General features: G+C 51.3%; 1 protein-coding gene across 1 annotated transcript; it reads right to left on the bottom strand.

Annotated features, from left to right (window-relative positions):
• Window positions 1-3,330: 3,330 nt before the first annotated feature.
• Window positions 3,331-19,279, bottom strand: LOC133128085 (polypyrimidine tract-binding protein 1-like). Its single transcript, XM_061241329.1, has 16 exons — window positions 19,198-19,279; window positions 17,632-17,685; window positions 14,839-14,869; window positions 14,419-14,476; window positions 13,855-14,027; window positions 13,478-13,624; window positions 9,460-9,609; window positions 9,266-9,376; window positions 8,826-9,000; window positions 8,510-8,590; window positions 8,272-8,420; window positions 6,875-6,908; window positions 4,612-4,704; window positions 4,109-4,325; window positions 3,869-3,946; window positions 3,331-3,579 (listed from the first exon to the last, which is right to left on the bottom strand). The coding sequence occupies exons 1-16, from the start codon at window positions 19,203-19,205 to the stop codon at window positions 3,447-3,449; spliced, it is 1,692 nt and encodes a 563-aa protein (XP_061097313.1). The 5' UTR covers window positions 19,206-19,279; the 3' UTR covers window positions 3,331-3,446.
• Between the last annotated feature and the right edge of the window lie 1,576 nt (window positions 19,280-20,855).

Raw genomic sequence — 20,855 nt, 5'->3', positions numbered from 1 at the left:
TCTTTGTTCTTCTCAGTCTCTTATCTTCCCCCTGGCAATATCTTCAGAAGTTCCTTTTTTTTTTTTAAATTTATTGATATACTGTGACATTATATCATGAGATTCTCAGTGTAAGTAGCTTCGTCTGAGGACTTTGCGCTTCCTGTTAGACACGCCTGATTATCAGAGACACGTCCTGCAGGGGGCAGCATTGTGCCACTGAGCGGCTGATCTGCCAGCAGTTTTACACCAGCCCTGTTATTTAGGTTCTGTCAGTTCTCTCTCGTTAACGTGAATTGGATCTTTCCACAGATAAGCACAAGCACACACCCTCCCTTACTTTACTTTATTCAGTTTATTTTTGCACATCGGTAAACATTTCAGTAAACATTTCATGTGCCAGTTTAGCAAACATGGTTCATTTCCAACTGAGGTCGCTGGGCAGGTGCATTAAAAACACAAATACAAAAATAAAGCAAACACATTAATGTATTAGAAAACAGATTTATAAAACGGAGCTCACGTATCAAGCTGTTTGGATATTACAGAGCATGGGCATGGCATATTTGGTCTTTTAACTAGATGCCCTCAGTGAAAAATCTGACAGTCCAAAAGCAGTCCTCCTCATAGGAACTACACACCCCCCTCAGATCTAGAGATCTGTGATCTGTGATCTCTGCTTGACTAAGGCTGTAAGGGGGGTGTGGAGGGCCATGTAAAATCTTAAATACAGGACGGGCATCTGTGAATGTTAGGAAGTTGGGCATATTGGAGTCCATGGCGGGAGCCTCGTTACTCCGATCAGGTTCGAATGACATCAGGAACCTGCTACAGCCTACGCCCAAGGTACATTCCTTCCCTCTGTGACGCCAAGGCAGCGAATTTCAGAACGAGACTTCAGAGCGGCAGATTAGCAAAGCAGCTAGCTCAGTAGCGTGCAGCAGCTACATAATGTATTGTTTGTTGAACGTAAACTGCCCAACACTGCCAGAGTAATTTAGGTGGATTCATCCGTGAGTGACGGTGATCATTATGAATTAAACTCATTACGACTATCAGATTACAGTAGTCCTACAGACCATTTTCTAATCACAGGATATTGAAGTTGCAAATAATACTTCATGGACCAGTAGAGTTCCCGCAGGTAAAACGATAAATACTGGATCTAAAAATGTATTTCATTGGCTTGTCTAACAGAAACACTTTTCCTCGCCCACGTGCCACTTACCTGCAGTTTCCTTCTAAAGCTTTTCTAAATGACCGGCGAGAGATAGCAGGCAAGAAACTTCCAACAGGAGCTCTTCCTTCTGCTGGTCACGAGTGCCCCCTGCTGATGGAGCACGGGATTGCAGCAAGAACACAAGCAGAGTATAAGCTGTTGCACACCCCATTCTTCCTGGACCTCCACAATCTTGTATTTTCATCCACCATCTTGGAAGGCGGCCTTTTGGGAAACCTGAAATGGGGGCAGCGCCAGGACCGTGCGCTTTAAGGGAACAGTAAGTGGGAACATTGCGCTGGCGCACGTACACGCCTCACACGGGCAGAAGAGGACAAATGAAAAGTTTACTGAAAAAAAAAAAAAAGAAAAAAAAAAAAAGCATGTTGGGAGGGCATTTACAAAATGGAAGAATAATAATTAAACACGGTTATAATACGTTTATTTTTTCCCCAAAATACAAAATTTTCACTTTTACGGCTCTATAATGACTCGCCGTTATCAAAACAAAATTTACATGTACATGTCCGATACAAAATCCGGCTGCCCCGTTTCCACGGTTACCATCCCCACCCCACCACAGCTGCTGCCGGGGCGGGGCCTCAAACCACACCCCCAGAGGTAGAGAATCTGGGCTTGCTTTGGTCCTAGATGCCTTTCCTCTGAAAGAGTACGATGTATTGCTTTGCACCTCATCTGCAAATCCATATAAACGTCTTTGTTGTACTACATAAATCTCAAATGATAGAAAATAAAACGTGTTCGAGGCACACACATCTAAAGAGCCGAAGTTTCAGACGAAAACAAAATCAACCAGAAAGTAAAGATTGTGAGCCGCACAGGAATGTGAACGGAGGAACAGCGCAATCACTGCACACATTTAAAAATAATAAAATGGAATGGGAATGCAGTAGACCTATATAGATACAAACAGTAAATAAGGTACAGAGGTTTAAGACTCACTGATTTCAATTAAAAAAAGGACTTATTCATTAAAAAAAAAACAAAAAAAAAACAAAAAGAAAATTATACAAAACTGAATCTGAACAGGTCTGACCACCCATGAGCTGCTGCTGGGAGGTGAAGTCCATAGCTGCCAGGAGTAATTCCTGTACCCAAACGCAGGACTACATATCCCATCAGCCCCTCTGAGAACTGACTTTTGGTTCTGCTGTGGGAGAACAAGCTCACCATCGCTGTCGATTCCTCAACGTGACAAATCGACGAGACCGAGTCTCGGGGATCAGATTTACACACCGGCTGACATGCGGGTGTTTAAACTACAAAATGATTTACACACCGAATACACACACGCACTGAAGCTCCACCCACAACAAAACCAAATTTGGAATCAAGTACAGCTGTAAACAGAACAGATCGGGGCAGGCTCACATTCACATCTTGTCAAAGAGACTTTCAATCCAGAAATATCTTTATAATTTTAAAAATGCAAAAAAGAAGAGTGAAAAAGTGGAAGGCTGAGAGGAGGGAGATGGACACGGTGGCCACAGCGCCCTCACCTGGACACACCTGGCGGGACAGCGGTGCCAATCCACAGGAAGAGGGAGTCACAACTGGGCTCAAGGCACACTGACGAGAGTGAGGGAGTGAGAGAGAGAGTGCAGGAGAGAGGGAGAGGGAGAGAGTGCAGGAGAGAGGGAGAGAGAGTACAGGAGAGAGGGAGAGAGAGTGCAGGAGAGAGGGAGAGGGAGAGGGAGAGAGAGGGAGAGAGAGGGAGAGAGTGAGGGAGAGAGGGAGAGTGCAGGAGAGAGGGAGAGGGAGAGGGAGAGAGAGGGAGAGAGTGAGGGAGAGAGTGAGGGAGAGAGTGAGGGAGAGAGTGAGTGGGGGGGAGAGGGAGTGAGTGAATGAGGGAGGGTGCAGGAGAGAGAGAGAGAGAGAGAGAGAGAGAGAGAGTGAGGGAGAGAGAGAGTGCAGGAGAGAGGGAGTGGGGAGAGAGAGAGAGAGAGAGAGTGAGGGAGAGTGCAGGAGAGAGTGAGGGCAAATGTTGGTCCTCTTCAATCTACCAGCCACATGCTCCAGCTGTGCTTCCTCCTTCATGGTTGGAGTTGCACACAGAAGCCCCCCCCCCCCCCCCCCAGGGTCTGAAGCCGAGGCGCAGAGGCAGGTGAGTCATATATAAAGGCTTTACGTGTGTGTGTGTGTGTGTGTGTGTGTGTACGTGTGTATTACATATATATACAGAGGGATGATAGTGGGCGGGTGTGGGGGTTGTCTGGGCGTGGCCTCCTCAGATGGTGGACTTTGAGAAGGAGACACGCAGGTGGTGGTTCTCGCCCAGGTCGTGGTTGTGGAACTCGATCAGTGACTCAATGGCCTCCTCTACTGAGCCCATCTGGATCAGCGCCATCTTACGGTCTTTCCTGAAACGGAACCATTCCTGATCACTTCCCACACACCAACTCCCACAGTCCAGCTCCTGACCACGCAGACACACGCACAGACACACGCACAGACACACGCACACGCACAGACACACGCACACACAAAATCACAGCCAACTCCCACAGTCCAGCGCAACACCAGGTTATTTCTGGAGATTTAAAAACACCGATACAAATACATAGCATTTGTCTGGGCCAATGTGTTTGGAGTTGGCATGCAAACACGCGTGTGTGAGCGCAGGTGTCAGGGCACGTCCAGGGAACTCACTGGAAAAACTTGAAGGCCTTGACCAAGGCACCAGAGCTGGCAAACAGCGACCTCAGATCATCTTCCACCACCGAGGGCCTGAGGAGACACGGGAACGTTACGCAAGACGAGAAAACATTACGCAACACCAGCAACACAAGACCAGCCCCTCAGGCACGGCAACGACGGGCGAGAGGCCAGGCAGGACCAAACGCAGAGCTGCACTGGGAGCACTGGGAGCACTGGGAGCAGGGCACTCACGGGATGTTGGAGAGGTGCAGGGTGGCGGACGGGGGGAAGATGTTCTGGTAGTTCTTGGAGCCGGGCTTCTTGAAGCGGTGCAGGGGGGAGGTGCTGTAGTCTTTGGTCAGGCCCTGGTCCTCATGCCCCTCCCGGGGCAGCTGCACCGTGGTGTGCTTGGACAGAGTCACGCGGATCGCCTTCCCGTGGAGCTTCTGTCCGTTCAGGTGGCTCATCGCTATGGAGACGGAGGCACCGCGTTAACAACCCATCAACATGGCCGTGCGACTCAACACGGACACTGAACACAGCCATACAACACGGACACTGAACACAGCCATACAACACGGACACTGAACACAGCCATACAACACGGACACTGAACACAGCCATACAACACCCCACTCAACACGGACACTGAACACAGCCATACAACACGGACACTGAACACAGACACTGAACACAGCCATACAACACCCCACTCAACACGGACACATGAACAGAACATGGGCCATGGGCCGTACCGAGCTGAGCCTGGGTCCCGTCAGCCATCTGCACCAGGGCGTTGTCCTTCTTGTTGAACAGGATCTTCACCCTCATGACGTCCCCGTACACACCTGCAGGGGGCAGCAGGGAGCTGTGAGACACAGAGCCCGGGCCTGTGTGGGACGCTGCCCCGCCCCGTCCCTCCCTCCCTCCCTCCCTCCCTCCCTCCCTCCCACAGATCAGGCCTGAAGCAGGCATCCCAAACGCCAGTCACAGAGTCGCTGTGTCTGCTGCTGCTCGCCGTGGTCCTGCACTTCAGGGCTTTTGTTTCAGTCAGGGATCCGCCCGCCTCGCTTCCTGGGGCTAAAATGGCCACCATTGGGAAAGGAAGCGTCCGACAGCAGCAGACGGCGGCTCTCTGTGGCTGGAGTTTGAGTCGCCGCGGTGAGAGGGGCCTGGCGGACTACAGCCACCTGCCACTGTGCACTGCATCTCCCAGCATGCAACATTCCAACACCATTACAATGGGCAGCGCAACCCAACCCAGGGCTCTGTCCCACGACGGGAATTCTGCGACTGACCGCCATCATTTAAAAACGTCGCTTTTAAGCCTCGCATCTCAAAGCACAAGAAAAACTGGAACCATAGTGCAACGAAGAGGCTCAGATGAAATAAAGTGGCAGAAATCAATATTGTATGAGAGCTGAATTTCCCCATTTAGACCCGAGAACCACATCATTCAGCTGTGGTCATGGCATGGCATTGCTTTCAAAGGAGGGAGAGGGAGAGACAGAGAAAAGGTTTCTAGGACAATCCCAAGCGTTTAATGGTCCCCACAGACCTCAGTGGCTGAGCAGAGAACGAAGGCCACACAAAACACACAGCAGTTTCAGGAGCATGACCCCCCCGGCCCCTGACCCCCCCAGCCTGGCCCCCCGGCCCGGCCCCTGGCCCGACGGCCTCACAACCTCACAGACAGCAGCAGATCACCATAAACATATTGCATAGTGGGACATAAATTTGGGTTCTCCCAGAATCTGATCTCAACTGCTCTGGCCCGTGTAATCCGGATGACAGGAATATCAGGTAAGAGTGGAAACCAGACATTCCATTTAGTTTGCTGCTCCTTGTCAATGCAAATGGACGCTAACAATGCCAGCTAGCCAATTAGATGCTGCCCTGGGAACAAAGAGCAAATATTACATTGATTAAAGTGCAGTACAACAGGAAAAGTAATGTGAATGTAATGTAATGAAAAGGTTTGTCAACTTCCGTTCACTCTGCGTCATCCACGTCACCAGCCCTTAACTACCTTTAAGCGCTTCGGTAAAGTGAGCCCTCAGCCGCGGTCACGTCAGGCAGGGGTGGAGTCAGAGACGGTTTAACTAACGGAAAGAGTTTAAAACAAAACTGTAGACTGCACAGGCACTGGGAGGCAACTCACTGAGTCATCACAGCTCTTACAAAAAACCTTCATCTTTTCCCTGTCATTTCTTTTGAAAGTGTGATGATGGCAAAACTGCGTAGGACCCAAAAGGGCACAGGACAGGCCTGAACTGGGCGGGAGAGAAGTACAGCAACACTCAAGTGCAGTACCGATCACGACCACTGAGAGCATCTCTACCGATCACGACCACTGAGAGCATCTCTTTACGTCTCCATATCTGACGCGCTAGCAAAAGCCCAAACGGCACTAATCACCAGAGAGCACAACGCTTCACCAATGGTACCTATTGGGTGCTAGGATGTCCAATCAGCAGTAAGACTTTATAGCTTCCATGTGATTGGAGGAAAACAGTGCGGTCACATGGAAGTTGCAAGGCCACGCAGCTGATTGGCTGTCTCACCAACAGCCAATAGACAAGTGGAGATGCAGTTTTTCCCCCCCAAAAGCATTGGACAGGGCTGGGAAACGCTGCCGCGAGCAGAGCCAGAGAGGCAGAGCTGTGGGCGGTGCCAGTGGCGGTTCTGTTAATACTCATGTTATTATTGTGGTACATCGCCCAGCGCAAGGCTCCAAAACCCGAACCAGGAGCAAACACCCAATTCTCCAGCTAGTGCTCGATCCAACAGCCAACACACGCCAAACAGGCACACCTAAGAACAAAAAGGCTCTCCAACTCTCTGCCCACAGAAAGTTTTATAAAAACACACAAAATAAAATCAAAATGAAAACACAGGAACAACCAAAACCAGGGTGCTAAAACAATAATAATGGCAGCAATAATGACAACAGTAGCAATGACTGTAATAATAATAATAATGATAAATAATAAAATTAGGAAGGCAATGAGAACATACCGAACAGAGTAAAGAGGCAATTGGGCGTTACGCTCTTTTAGACAGCAGAGGAAGGCAGCGGGGGGGAGAGACAGGGAAAGATGGGACAGTGGAGGTCCAACATGTCCACAGCCAAGCAGATCCACAGGAAATGGGCCAGAAGCCGCGTGGTGGGACCATGGAGATGGTGACATTTGGGAGAAGGGGGAGGAAGAGGAGGGTGGTGGTGGTGGGGCATGTAGTTTTGGTTTTGGCACATTCATCCCCACCATTTTTGTAGTTTTGTTCAAAATTGTCCATTTGTGTTTTTTTTTTTGTTTTTTGTTTTTTAAAAGAAGGGTGGGGGCGTGCAGTCAGTTGGCAAAGGGAGATCCAGGTGAAGGTATTAAAACAAAAAAAGAGGGTAGGGAAGAGGGAAAAATGGGGGGTGGGGTGGGGGGAGAGAAACAAGGAAAAAAAGGTAAAACAAAAACAAAAACAGGGTCAGTACTGTGATGCTCCAGCCTGTAGAGTAAAATGGTTTAATAAATTATAAACAGCAATGACCCCCAACCCACCTCCCCAAAATGTACAAACACTAAGAAATAAATAAATAAAAACGAACTGAATTTGAACACACACACCACACACCACACACCACACACCACACACCACACACCACACACCACACACCACACACCACACACCACACACCACACACACCACACACCACACACCACACACCACACACCACACACCACACACCACACACCACACACCACACACACCACACACCACACACCACACACCACACACCACACACCACACACCACACACCACACACACCACACACACCACACACCACACACCACACACCACACACCACACACCACACACCACACACCACACACACCCTATCCTGGCCCAGGTGGGTGGGGCCAGCATACACAGGTCCAGCTGATTGGACAAATGCAGGTCAAACTACCCGCCTAGTCAAACCCAGAACAGCCACACCCACCAGGCTATGGGTTGGCTCGCTCCGCCCCCAGAAACCGGTTTAAATTGTAACAGTACTGGATCTAACAGTAACAGTCTCCATGGAAACCAGTTTAAACAGCCCTGACAGAGCGCAGCATCTCGTCATTGCGCAACAAGTCATAGGTCACAGTACACGCTACTTAGAGAGACAGCGAGACAAAGAGACAAAGAGACAAAGAGACAGCGAGACAGCGAGACAGCGAGACAGCGAGACAGCGAGACAGCGAGACAGCGAGACAAAGAGACAAAGAGGGGGGGGGGGGGGGAGACAGAGACAGAGAGACAGAGAGGGGGGGGGGACAGAGACAGAGACAGAGACAGAGACAGAGACAGAGACAGACAGACAGGGGGGGGGACAGAGAGACAGAGAGACAGAGACAGACAGGGGGGGGGGCACTAACCTCAGGGTTCAGGTTGCTAAGCAGCAGGACGCAGTGGGCGGGGCCAAGGCCCGACAGGCCCAGTCTACTGGCAGCAGCAGCGGCAGCAGCAGCAGCACCAGGCATGCTCAGAGACGCCAGCGCCCCTGGGACCCCCGACACCGCCAGACCTGCACACGCACACGCACACGCACACGTTAGCCTCACCTGACTGTGGTTCTTGCGTTAGCGTAGCCGGAGTGAAGTGAGGGTCACTGACCTGCCTGCTGAATGGCGAAGGCGGGGGGGAAGGCGTGGGCAGCGCCTCCGTAGGGCGACGCAGAGATGATCCCAGGAGCACCTGGAAGACACGGCACGGAGCGCAGTGAAGAACGGCTCGCATCGTGTAGACGCGCGCCAAAAACGCAACGATCCACCCCGCCCCCCGATCGAAGGAGGGCACACACTCCACAGCACTGGAGCCAGTCCAAGTACGTCAATATCGGGCCCCGGGTTCGAGACGCCCTACAGAGGGAGTTTCCAGAGACCGGAGGACCGGACAGTGATTGGTGCGGCGGCAGGGGGCGGAGCCTCACCGAAGGCCGCCATGGCGTGGTGGTCCAGGGGGGGCTGGCTGTCGCCCGTGGGCAGGTCCGGCCGCGTGTAGTCCCGGCTCTTGTCGTTGTTGTACTTCACGTTCAGGCTGGTGAGCTTGGAGAAGCTGATCCGCAGAGTGCAGCAGGCGTTGTAGATGTTCTGCCCGTCCAGAGACTGAGGGGACCAATCACAGAGCCGTTAACAGGGTCAGCTGACCGTCGCACACTGCGTGGCGGGGAGTCAATGGGCCAATCGTTACGTTCCTAAGCAAACACTTTCTAAAAGGTTAAAGTGAAGCAGTGCATTTCCATGACTGTGTGAATACTGGGAAGTGGACACAGATCAGGGGAGAAGGGGCTCCACCGCGATCAGATCAAAAGCAGATCAGCCGTCCAATCACAAACCTCCCCGATTTCCCCACCAGCCAATCGCTACCCACCAGTTTGGCGTGCTGTGAGGTCAGAGCGTCGGCATACTGGAGCAGTGCTTGGAACTGGTTATTTTTGGTGAAAGTGATGATCTTCAGCACCGTGCCGAACTTGGAAAAGATCTGGGAAAAGGGTGAAAACCAACATTACGAAAAAGAAGGAAACGCACATCACCCACGCGCGTCCAGGGCGGGGAGGGCCGTACCTGGTGCAGGACGTCCAGGGTGACGGGGTAGAACAGGTTCTCCACGATGACGCGCAGCACAGGGCTCTGCCCGCCCATCCCCGCCGGGTCCATGGCCACCACGCCGCCCGCCTGCACCGCGTTCACCGCCTGCAGCGCCGCCTGGGCCCTCTAGGGGGAGAGAGAGAGCAGTCAGGGGAGAGAGAGCGAGAGAGAGCGAGAGAGAGAGAGAGAGAGAGAGAGAGAGAGAGAGAGAGAGAGAGAGAGAGAGAGAGAGAGAGAGAGAGAGAGAGAGCAGTCAGGGGGAGAGAGAGAGAGCAGTCAGGGGGAGAGAGAGAGAGAGAGCAGTCAGGGGGAGAGAGAGAGAGAGCGCAGTCAGGGGGGGAGAGAGAGAGAGCGCAGTCAGGGGGGGAGAGAGAGAGAGAGCAGTCAGGGGGGGAGAGAGAGAGAGAGAGAGCAGTCAGGGGGGGAGAGAGAGAGAGAGAGAGAGAGCAGTCAGGGGGGGAGAGAGAGAGAGAGAGAGAGCAGTCAGGGGGGGAGAGAGAGAGAGAGAGAGAGAGCAGTCAGGGGGGGAGAGAGAGAGAGAGAGCAGTCAGGGGGGGAGAGAGAGAGAGCAGTCAGGGGTGAGAGAGAGAGAGAGCAGTCAGGGGGAGAGAGAGAGAGAGAGAGCAGTCAGGGGGAGAGAGAGAGAGCAGTCAGGGGGAGAGAGAGAGAGCAGTCAGGGGGAGAGAGAGCAGCAGTCAGGGGGAGAGAGAGAGCAGCAGTCAGGGGGAGAGAGAGAGCAGCAGTCAGGGGGAGAGAGAGAGCAGCAGTCAGGGGGAGAGAGAGAGCAGCAGTCAGGGGGAGAGAGAGAGCAGCAGTCAGGGGGAGAGAGAGAGCAGCAGTCAGGGGGAGAGAGAGAGCAGCAGTCAGGGGGAGAGAGAGAGCAGCAGTCAGGGGGAGAGAGAGAGCAGCAGTCAGGGGGAGAGAGAGCAGCAGTCAGGGGGAGAGAGAGCAGCAGTCAGGGGGAGAGAGAGAGCAGCAGTCAGGGGGAGAGAGAGAGCAGCAGTCAGGGGGAGAGAGAGAGCAGCAGTCAGGGGGAGAGAGAGCAGCAGTCAGGGGGAGAGAGAGCAGCAGTCAGGGGGAGAGAGAGCAGTCAGGGGGAGAGAGCAGGGGGGTATAAAAATGCGTGTATACCATCCACGTGCATCTTCTCCATTTTGTTCCACCGATTCGTATGCTATGGTGGTGGGTCATATATAGCGCCTTGCATGCTATATTCGTACAGGCTACTCTTGTTTGACTCAAGAATTAAAGTGTCGGCAATATTTCTTGGCGTTATAAAATGAACACTCCCATTGGATTCATTTCCCACGCATTACGGACAGTGACTTGGGCACACAGACGAACAACAAAGTTTAAAATGAAATAAAAGCACTCAGCCATTATCAGTAATTGGGTTATTACTGTCGGCATATCAGAGAACCACAGACACATGCCCCTCCAGGGGCTCAAACTCAAAAGCCCCATGTTCCCTACCCACAATGCTCTGCTCCTCCTGACGCTTGCTCTGCACCCCTGAAACGCACACCTGCACTCCCCATCCGACAGCCAGCCCCTGAAACGCACACCTGCACTCCCCATCCGACAGCCAGCCCCTGAAACGCACACCTGCACTCCCCATCCGACAGCCAGCCCCTGAAACGCACACCTGCACTCCCCATCCAACAGCCAGCCCCTGAAACGCACACCTGCACTCCCCATCCGACAGCCAGCCCCTGAAACACACACCTGCACTCCCCATCCGACAGCCAGCCCCTGAAACACACAGCTGCACTCCCCATCCGACAGCCAGCCCCTGAAACGCACACCTGCACTCCCCATCCGACAGCCAGCCCCTGAAACGCACAGCTGCACTCCCCATCCGACAGCCAGCCCCTGAAACGCACACCTGCACTCCCCATCCGACAGCCAGCCCCTGAAACGCACACCTGCACTCCCCATCCGACAGCCAGCCCCTGAAACGCACACCTGCACTCCCCATCCGACAGCCAGCCCCTGAAACGCACACCTGCACTCCCCATCCGACAGCCAGCCCCTGAAACGCACACCTGCACTCCCCATCCGACAGCCAGCCCCTGAAACGCACACCTGCACTCCCCATCCGACAGCCAGCCCCTGAAACGCACACCTGCACTCCCCATCCGACAGCCAGCCCCTGAAACGCACACCTGCACTCCCCATCCGACAGCCAGCCCCTGAAACGCACACCTGCACTCCCCATCCGACAGCCAGCCCCTGAAACGCACACCTGCACTCCCCATCCGACAGCCAGCCCCTGAAACGCACACCTGCACTCCCCATCCGACAGCCAGCCCCTGAAACGCACACCTGCACTCCCCATCCGACAGCCAGCCCCTGAAACGCACACCTGCACTCCCCATCCGACAGCCAGCCCCTGAAACGCACAGCTGCACTCCCCATCCGACAGCCAGCCCCTGAAACGCACACCTGCACTCCCCATCCGACAGCCAGCCCCTGAAACACACACCTGCACTCCCCATCCGACAGCCAGCCCCTGAAACACACACCTGCACTCCCCATCCGACAGCCAGCCCCTGAAACACACACCTGCACTCCCCATCCGACAGCCAGCCCCTGAAACACACACCTGCACTCCCCATCCGACAGCCAGCCCCTGAAACGCACACCTGCACTCCCCATCCGACAGCCAGCCCCTGAAACGCACACCTGCACTCCCCATCCGACAGCCAGCCCCTGAAACGCACACCTGCACTCCCCATCCGACAGCCAGCCCCTGAAACGCACACCTGCACTCCCCATCCGACAGCCAGCCCCTGAAACGCACACCTGCACTCCCCATCCGACAGCCAGCCCCTGAAACGCACACCTGCACTCCCCATCCGACAGCCAGCCCCTGAAACGCACACCTGCACTCCCCATCCGACAGCCAGCCCCTGAAACGCACACCTGCACTCCCCATCCGACAGCCAGCCCCTGAAACGCACACCTGCACTCCCCATCCGACAGCCAGCCCCTGAAACGCACAGCTGCACTCCCCATCCGACAGCCAGCCCCTGAAACGCACACCTGCACTCCCCATCCGACAGCCAGCCCCTGAAACACACACCTGCACTCCCCATCCGACAGCCAGCCCCTGAAACACACACCTGCACTCCCCATCCGACAGCCAGCCCCTGAAACGCACACCTGCACTCCCCATCCGACAGCCAGCCCCTGAAACACACACCTGCACTCCCCATCCGACAGCCAGCCCCTGAAACGCACACCTGCACTCCCCATCCGACAGCCAGCCCCTGAAACGCACACCTGCACTCCCCATCCGACAGCCAGCCCCTGAAACGCACACCTGCACTCCCCATCCGACAGCCAGCCCCTGAAACGCACACCTGCACTCCCCATCCGACAGCCAGCCCCTGAAACGCACACCTGCACTCCCCATCCGACAGCCAGCCCCTGAAACGCACACCTGCACTCCCCATCCGACAGCCAGCCCCTGAAACACACACCTGCACTCCGCATCCGACAGCCAGCCCCTGAAACGCACACCTGCACTCCCCATCCGACAGCCAGCCCCTGAAACGCACACCTGCACTCCCCATCCGACAGCCAGCCCCTGAAACGAACACCTGCACTCCCCATCCGACAGCCAGCCCCTGAAACGCACACCTGCACTCCCCATCCGACAGCCAGCCCCTGAAACGCACACCTGCACTCCCCATCCGACAGCCAGCCCCTGAAACACACACCTGCACTCCGCATCCGACAGCCAGCCCCTGAAACACACACCTGCACTCCCATCCGACAGCCAGCCCCTGAAACGCACACCTGCACTCCCCATCCGACAGCCAGCCCCTGAAACGCACACCTGTGACGCACGCGCTTCCCGGAGCCGCACTCCGGCCCCAAACGATGTCACCGGCACCTGGGCTGTATTCTGTTCTACATTCTACGGGGGAAATGAGTTTGCTCTAGCGTCCCGCCCCCAGCAAGCCGATTGGCTGGATGACAAACTCACCACCTGATTGGGCGAGTTGTCGGTCTTCAGCTCCTTGTGATTGGAGTACTGCATGTACACGGGGTGGTTCCTGACCACGGGCGGCACAGACGAGTAGTAGCTGACCATGGTCTGAGCCGTCTCCTCCGAGCTCATCTCCAGGAAGGCCTGTGAACACAGCACAGTCAGCAGGGATACAGAGACACAGCACAGAGACAACACAGTCAGCAGGGATACAGAGACACAGCACAGACACAGAGCACAGTCAGCAGGGAGATAGATACAGCAGAGATACAGTACCATAAAGGGCTGTGAGCAGTGCATTGTGGGAGTTGCAGTGCCAGGGAGGAGCATAAAGGGCTGTGAGCAGTGCATTGTGGGAGCTGTAGTGCCAGTACCTGGTTCTTGCCCTTCAGCATCAGCAGATTGGTCACCTTCCCGAACGGCAGTCCCAGGGAGATGACCTCGGCCTCGTTGATATCGTTGGGAAGCTTGCGCACATGCACCACACGCGACGGAACGCCAGGACTTCTGATGTCACCTTTGAATTTCTTACTGTCGTTGCCATTGGCTGTGGGGGGGGGGGGGGGGGGGGGGGGGGGGGAACGACGACATGACTGCAGGTTCCAGAACATTATGTTTTAAGAGACAGCACATCGGAGAGAGAGAGCACATCGGAGAGAGAGAGAGCACATCGGAGAGAGAGAGAGCACATCGGAGAGAGAGAGAGCACATCGGAGAGAGAGAGAGCACATCGGAGAGAGAGACAGCACATCGGAGAGAGAGACAGCACATCGGAGAGAGAGAGCACATCGGAGAGAGAGAGCACATCGGAGAGAGAGACAGCACATCGGAGAGAGAGACAGCACATCGGAGAGAGACAGCACATCGGGGAGAGAGACAGCACATCGGAGAGAGACAGCACATCGGAGAGAGACAGCACATCGGAGAGGCAGACTCACCGCTCATGATATAGGATCCGTTGGACAGGCAGGAGGAGAAGAGCTCGTCAGACCCCCTCTGAGAAACACACACACACACACACACACACACGAGGACACACACACACACACACACACACACACACACACACGGTAAAGGGCAATGTCCTCTGCGTTACTCATTAACAGTTCAGCCTTGATAATACACTGTTACAGGTGTGTGTGTGTGTGTGTGTGTGTGTGTGTGTGTATGCCCACCACACCCAACACCAGAGTTTGGATAAGCCCCTCCCACATCGAGGGAAACCGCATGAACTTTCACCAGAGCGACAACACATCACACCAAATCAGCACTCCCTTTTAAACCGCCCAACTCCCACTCAAACCACACACCCCACCCTCTGCCCAAGGGCCAGGTAGAGTGCACAGACAGGAGCCTACCTTTGTGCCAACCGCTATGTCGTGGACACTGCTGCAGGGGAGAGAGGGGGAGGGGGAGGATGTTAGCCAAATACAAGTTTCAAACACTTCCTTAGATGCTACATCACACACCATTAACACTGTGCTAAATCACACATACCATTAACACTGTGCTAAATCACACACACTACTAACACTGTGCTAAATCACACATACCATTAACACTGTGCTAAATCACACATACCATTAACACTGTGCTAAATCACACACACCATTAACACTGTGCTAAATCACACACACACACACCATTAACACTGAGCTACATGACACACACACACCCCATTTGCACTGCTACATCACACACACACTCCATTAACACAGTGCTAAATCACACACACCATTAACACAGTGCTAAATCACACACACACACACACTGACACTGTGCTAAATCACACACACCATTAGCACTGTGCTACATCACACACACACACACACCACTGACACTGCTACATCACACACACACCACATTAGCACTGTGCTACATCACACACACACTACATTAGCACTGTGCTACATCACACACACACACACACACTCCATTAGCACTGTGCTACATCTCACACACACACTCCATAAGCACTGTGCAACATCACACACACACACACACACACACACACACACACACACACACACACACACACACACACACACACACACACACACACACACACACACACACACACACACACACACACACACACACACACACACACACACACACCATTAACTCCCGTTTAGTCGAATCAACTAAGTTGCTTTGGATAAAATTGTCAGCCGAACACGCAAAGCTCCTCAAAGGGAGATAGCGGTGCAGAAGAGGCAGGAAGGGCCCTTCCTGGGCCCCCGAGACCACAGACGGGGCCCTTCCTGGGGCCCCCCCGAGACCACAGACGGGGCCTTTCCTTAAGAGCACGGCCTGCCTGTTTGGACAGAAAGAGCAACACAAGCAGACGTGGGCGCGGCTCCAGTTTGGTAAGAAGGGTCAGGTTGTTTCAGGGACAAAGATGCCATTCTCTGGAGTGGAATGGATGCGTTGCCCTTTGTTGTAAGAAAAGCCTACCGTCGACCTCTAGATGGGAATTAATCCTGCTGCACCAAGACCACAACACAGGAATAAATAAATAAATAAATCAAGAGCACAGACCCCAATCAGTGGGCTACTGTCTCGCACATAAACCCAAAATAGCAGAATACACCAGGGACTACTCAGTACAGCCTGAGCCAAAGATTCCACAGAGCAGGGAAAACCCAGGATGGGCCGCTCTGCGTGTCTCAGGACATCAGAACCATCAGAACCAGCAAACGCTTCAATCACTAATCAACAAACACACCTATAGGAGAACCTCTACACCAGGGTGTCAAACTGAATCCCCAGGGGGCCGCAGTGTCTGCAGGTTTTTGTGGATTCCTTTCAATCAGCTGCCAATTAAGGCCTTGGGAACAAGGCGTGTGGATACTTTAGCCAATCAATGACTTGAATAAACCCAGAACACCCCAAAAACCAGCAGACACTACGGCCCCCCAGGACTGGAGTTTGACACCTGTGCTCTACACAGTGTCAACGTCAAAATAATTTACAACCATTTCATTTTAGAGCGTCCTATTCGTACAGATTGTCATAGGCTCACGTTTAAATGCATGTGATGTGTCAGTTTTGATATTCGAGCAAGGTTGTGATAGACATGGGAAATGTGTTGCTTGTCTAGTGAAAATGGCAATGTAGAGCAGCAGTGTGGCTACCTGACCAACAGGGGGCAGTCTGATCAGACTGCTCACTAAACACAACACAGCTAAACCAACATAAAACGGTATTTCTTCTGACCAACACCCCAAGAATGATGCCCAAAATGGCTAGCAGGCACATTCCTCCGGTTCCGAGCAAATTCTGAATCAGAGCATTTTTATTTCATTTTTTTTAATCCAAAAGGAAAAGTGAAGAGACGCATTTTTGCAGTAATTTGCAAAGTGTTCATTTTAGACAGCGCATGTGCCAATAAAGCATGAACTAGGACTCTGTCCAAGGTGCCGTCATACTTGAACCTTCTCCAGGTCTGCAGAGGTAAAGGGGAGGCACTCACAGGGCCCCGCCTCCAGAAGGGTGTGGCTGATACAGGCCCTGAGACGAACCGCTGCCTCTGCAGAGAGCTGACACACACACACACACACACACACACACACACACACACACACACACACACACACACACACACACACACACACACACACACACACACACACACACACACACACACACACACACACACACACACACTAGGGGGGACCATTTTATGGGCGGGATTATGAGGTCTTGTTTTTGGTTGCTGCTATGGAAATCCATCACAGCATGCCCAGCCATATTATCTGGGCATAATGAAACCCCAAATACAGTCCTTCAGCACGGAAACATCATCTAGCAACTTAAAGTTGGGTACGTTTCCCCATGGTGAAGAACCTCTGTTAAACGCTGTGTTAGTGTGAAAGATCCAGTTTTGCCAACTCAAAACTGAATATAAAGAAAGTTACTTAAAGCCATGCCTAGGACACACGGACACCAAGATACTTTAGACCAGCTTCATTGCCTGACTAAATGCTCAGGAATGCTGGATCAGTCCCAGACATCTCTAACCCAAACAGACAACACGTCATATCCATCTCAGTCGAACCGCTCAGCCCAGCCCTTTAATAAAAGCTCCGCAAGGACAGAGGACAGAGCGAACACACACTCACAAGGCCTAACAGGAACAGGAAACTTACTCTATTTCAGCGACGTAACGAGATCCCAGAGGATACAATTCAGTCTCTAAACGGCTGGGAGAGAGCAAAGGTGGGAGAAAGAGAGGGTTAATTCAGGACCCAAATATAAAAATGAACACGGTAATTAAAAATGCAACTAGACAACATGTCGACTGGGTGGATGACAAAACAGAAGGCATGCCGAAACAGCTCCGCAGTTTTGATGGTTGCTCAACGGAATCATTCGGGTGTGAATTCAAACTGAACACCGACTTTACCGTGCGAATTTAGCTGATACAGTGTTCCTTTCCGTTGGTGGAGTGAGAAAGTTCTGATAACTAGTTAAATGGCCAATTCGTTGAGTTTCTGAAACATCCCCCACCGCCTACAGACCCTAACAATCATCCAGAAACGAAATAGCTGACGCAGTCTAGTAGGTACCAACGTTAGCCTTTGCTCCAAGCACCGTGGCCTCGCCACGAAACCGAGCAGGGCGCTGGAGGTAACATGACCCAACCCACTGAACCGAGGGGCTGTAGTAGCTAGGTAACGTTAGCAAACCGGATATCAAATTCGGCATGTAAGTTATAACGTTAGTTACCTTCAGTACAAACCACGCCGACAAGTGAATAAAACCAAGAACGTTGGCATTTTTTCGATTCAAAATAATTTACGGCAAATTATACAGATTGAGAATTTCGTAAAATTAATGGGATTAATTTGAACGGCAAATTATTTAAACATAGCTACACAAAGCAAGCTACAAACACAGCGTTATCCAAACGCTACAAGTTACGAAGAACGTCTTGGTCAATGTTCGTTTAATAAGTAGGTTACGGCTCAATCCATCCATCTAGCCAGCTGATGTTGGTGATAAAAAAATATTTTATTCGGCGAGCGCTTGCAACCAATGTTTTTTTTTTTCCGTCCTGTTCCGCCATCCTAAACCACCTCATAATTCACGGAAATTGGGGGAGAGGAGGAGAGAAGAAAAAAAAAAAAAAAAAAAAAATCACTCAAAAGATGCGGAAACGGAGCCACGTTGATGTTCTTTTGATAGGTGGAAAGTTGGTTGCAAATGTTAGCTCGTAACCCTTTCGACAATTTTGGTTTAATTCGTTAATGATAAGAATCAGGGCGATTTCGGTTAGTTCGCCAAGCTAGCCGGTAAGTTAGCGAACTTACCTGAAAAAAAAACTTAGAAAATCCACAGGTGGTTGGCAAGTTATTCGCTTACATTTAAAGCCACTTCATAAACTTCACCTACATTTTCTCGTTAATAAACACATTTTAAAAAACCGGACTTTTTACACTAGTCGCAAATCTAAGTAGTGGCGACATAGATGCGATCTCTTCTGGACAGTGTCAGCGCTAATGGGAAGCTACGCCAACACAACCAGGGCTAACTTGCTATCGTGTATTGCTAACTAGCTAGCAAATGGCTTTACAAAACGGTTTCCGGTCCAGTTCCGTGACCGAGTTAAAATTATATGACTGTAAATACATTCGCGTAACGGTGTCGTTGTATTTGTTACTGTATTAAACCTATTGCAAGTACTTTTTCCACACGATTTCCTCAACACTTACCCGTCCATTGCACAATGCAGAACTACAGATCAGAGCAGCAGGTCGGCAGCCTCGCGGAGATATCTTATAACCCTTCAAAATGGCGGAGAATGCCAAGGTCAGCTCTGATAGGTCCATCGGCGAGAGAGAACAGAGAAGAGGCGGGTACCAAGGCGAATATTTAACATTCGATTGGACAAGACGAGCGATCGCTCTAAAAAGGCGGCGAAAAACTTTTGGGCTAAAAGTTCCCTGGTTATTCTGCGAAAAGTTTTCAGGGCTTTACAGCGCTATCGCTTCAATGACTGTGATTTATTTGGATACATTCACATACTCTCACACACACGCGCGCACACAAACTGACACATTCACCAGCCAATGCGTCATGAACACCCAACCATCTCCTGCATTGGCCACTGTGTGTAATGAGAATTCATTTATCAGAAGTTACAGCTTTGGGGGGTTTTATTTTCTATATTATTACTATTATTGTTGTGATATTATTCTATTTTTGGGAGAGAGTTTGATTACAATGTATTATACATTATATATTGTAACATTTTGTATTCATATTCATTTCATATTTACATTAGACTTTGCAAAAAGATTCACCTGTGAAAAGGTAAACAAAGTGTGCACAGGAAAAGCACACAGACGTGAGGATGCGTAACCTGGCCCTTCTTTGAGGGTTCGAGTCCAGGCCCTGGCTAAGAACGCTGGGTGCTTTTCCAAGCTGCAGCCGCTGACACACCTGCACTCAGGTGAATCATTGAAAGGAATACTAGTAGGTAACACAGAAGCTTACTGTTGCCATGGCTGCTGGCAAGCTGTCCAAACAGAGGCTCAGGTAGCCGTGCGTGTGTCAGGCTGGGGGCGGGGCGGACACAGGCAGGGAACCCAACCAGTCAGTCTACACCTACATTTTACAAATAAACGAATTGCTCAAACTCACTGAAATGGCCATTGGCAGCACCTTTTGGAGCCACTAAAATACAAAATTAATACAGATTCAAGTTTAGATTAACATTAAGACAATCTTTAAAAAGGGTTTGAAACCTGTTTGAAATTTTTTATACCCTTTTTTATACCTCCCAAACAACGTCCAACTGACACTGTAAGTATCCTCTCAAAGGATGCCATGTATTGTCTAACCTTATCACTAGTACTGTGAGGTTAATATATCGTAGGTAAATATATTTTATAGTAACCTACAAAGTCCTGTCCATTATACATTATTGCTAATGTATTCACACACAGTTATTTATTTGGTTGGGGGAAAAATACTTTTGATATACGATGCAGTTCATAAGTATTTGGACAGTCACAATTTTGTGTTGTTTTGTACTCTGTACTCTGTTCTTTGAAATGGAATGAATATGAGATGGTTAAAGTGCCGGCTGTCAGCTTTAATTACTTCCATATCAGGTGAATCATGGCGGAATCAGCACCTCATTTATAGAGTTTTCAATGAAAACATTTTTTTGGGGTTTGGGTCCCGGGGGCCCTCTGGTATGCTTCATTCTAACCACTATTGTGATCTGAGAATTAAAAAGGAAAGTTGTGCATTTTTCTTACTTTTCTGTTTTAATGTTTACCTCTTTAGCCATATTATGTTAGATATATATATATGCATGCCACAATGAAAGTCCAATATTTACATTGTGCAAACATTTACAAAA

This window comes from Conger conger, chromosome 5 (genome assembly GCF_963514075.1).
Source record: "Conger conger chromosome 5, fConCon1.1, whole genome shotgun sequence".
Taxonomy (NCBI): Eukaryota; Metazoa; Chordata; class Actinopteri; order Anguilliformes; family Congridae; genus Conger; species Conger conger.
The sequence above is the reverse complement of the archived record's forward strand: the minus strand, read 5'-3'. Positions and strand labels throughout refer to the sequence as shown.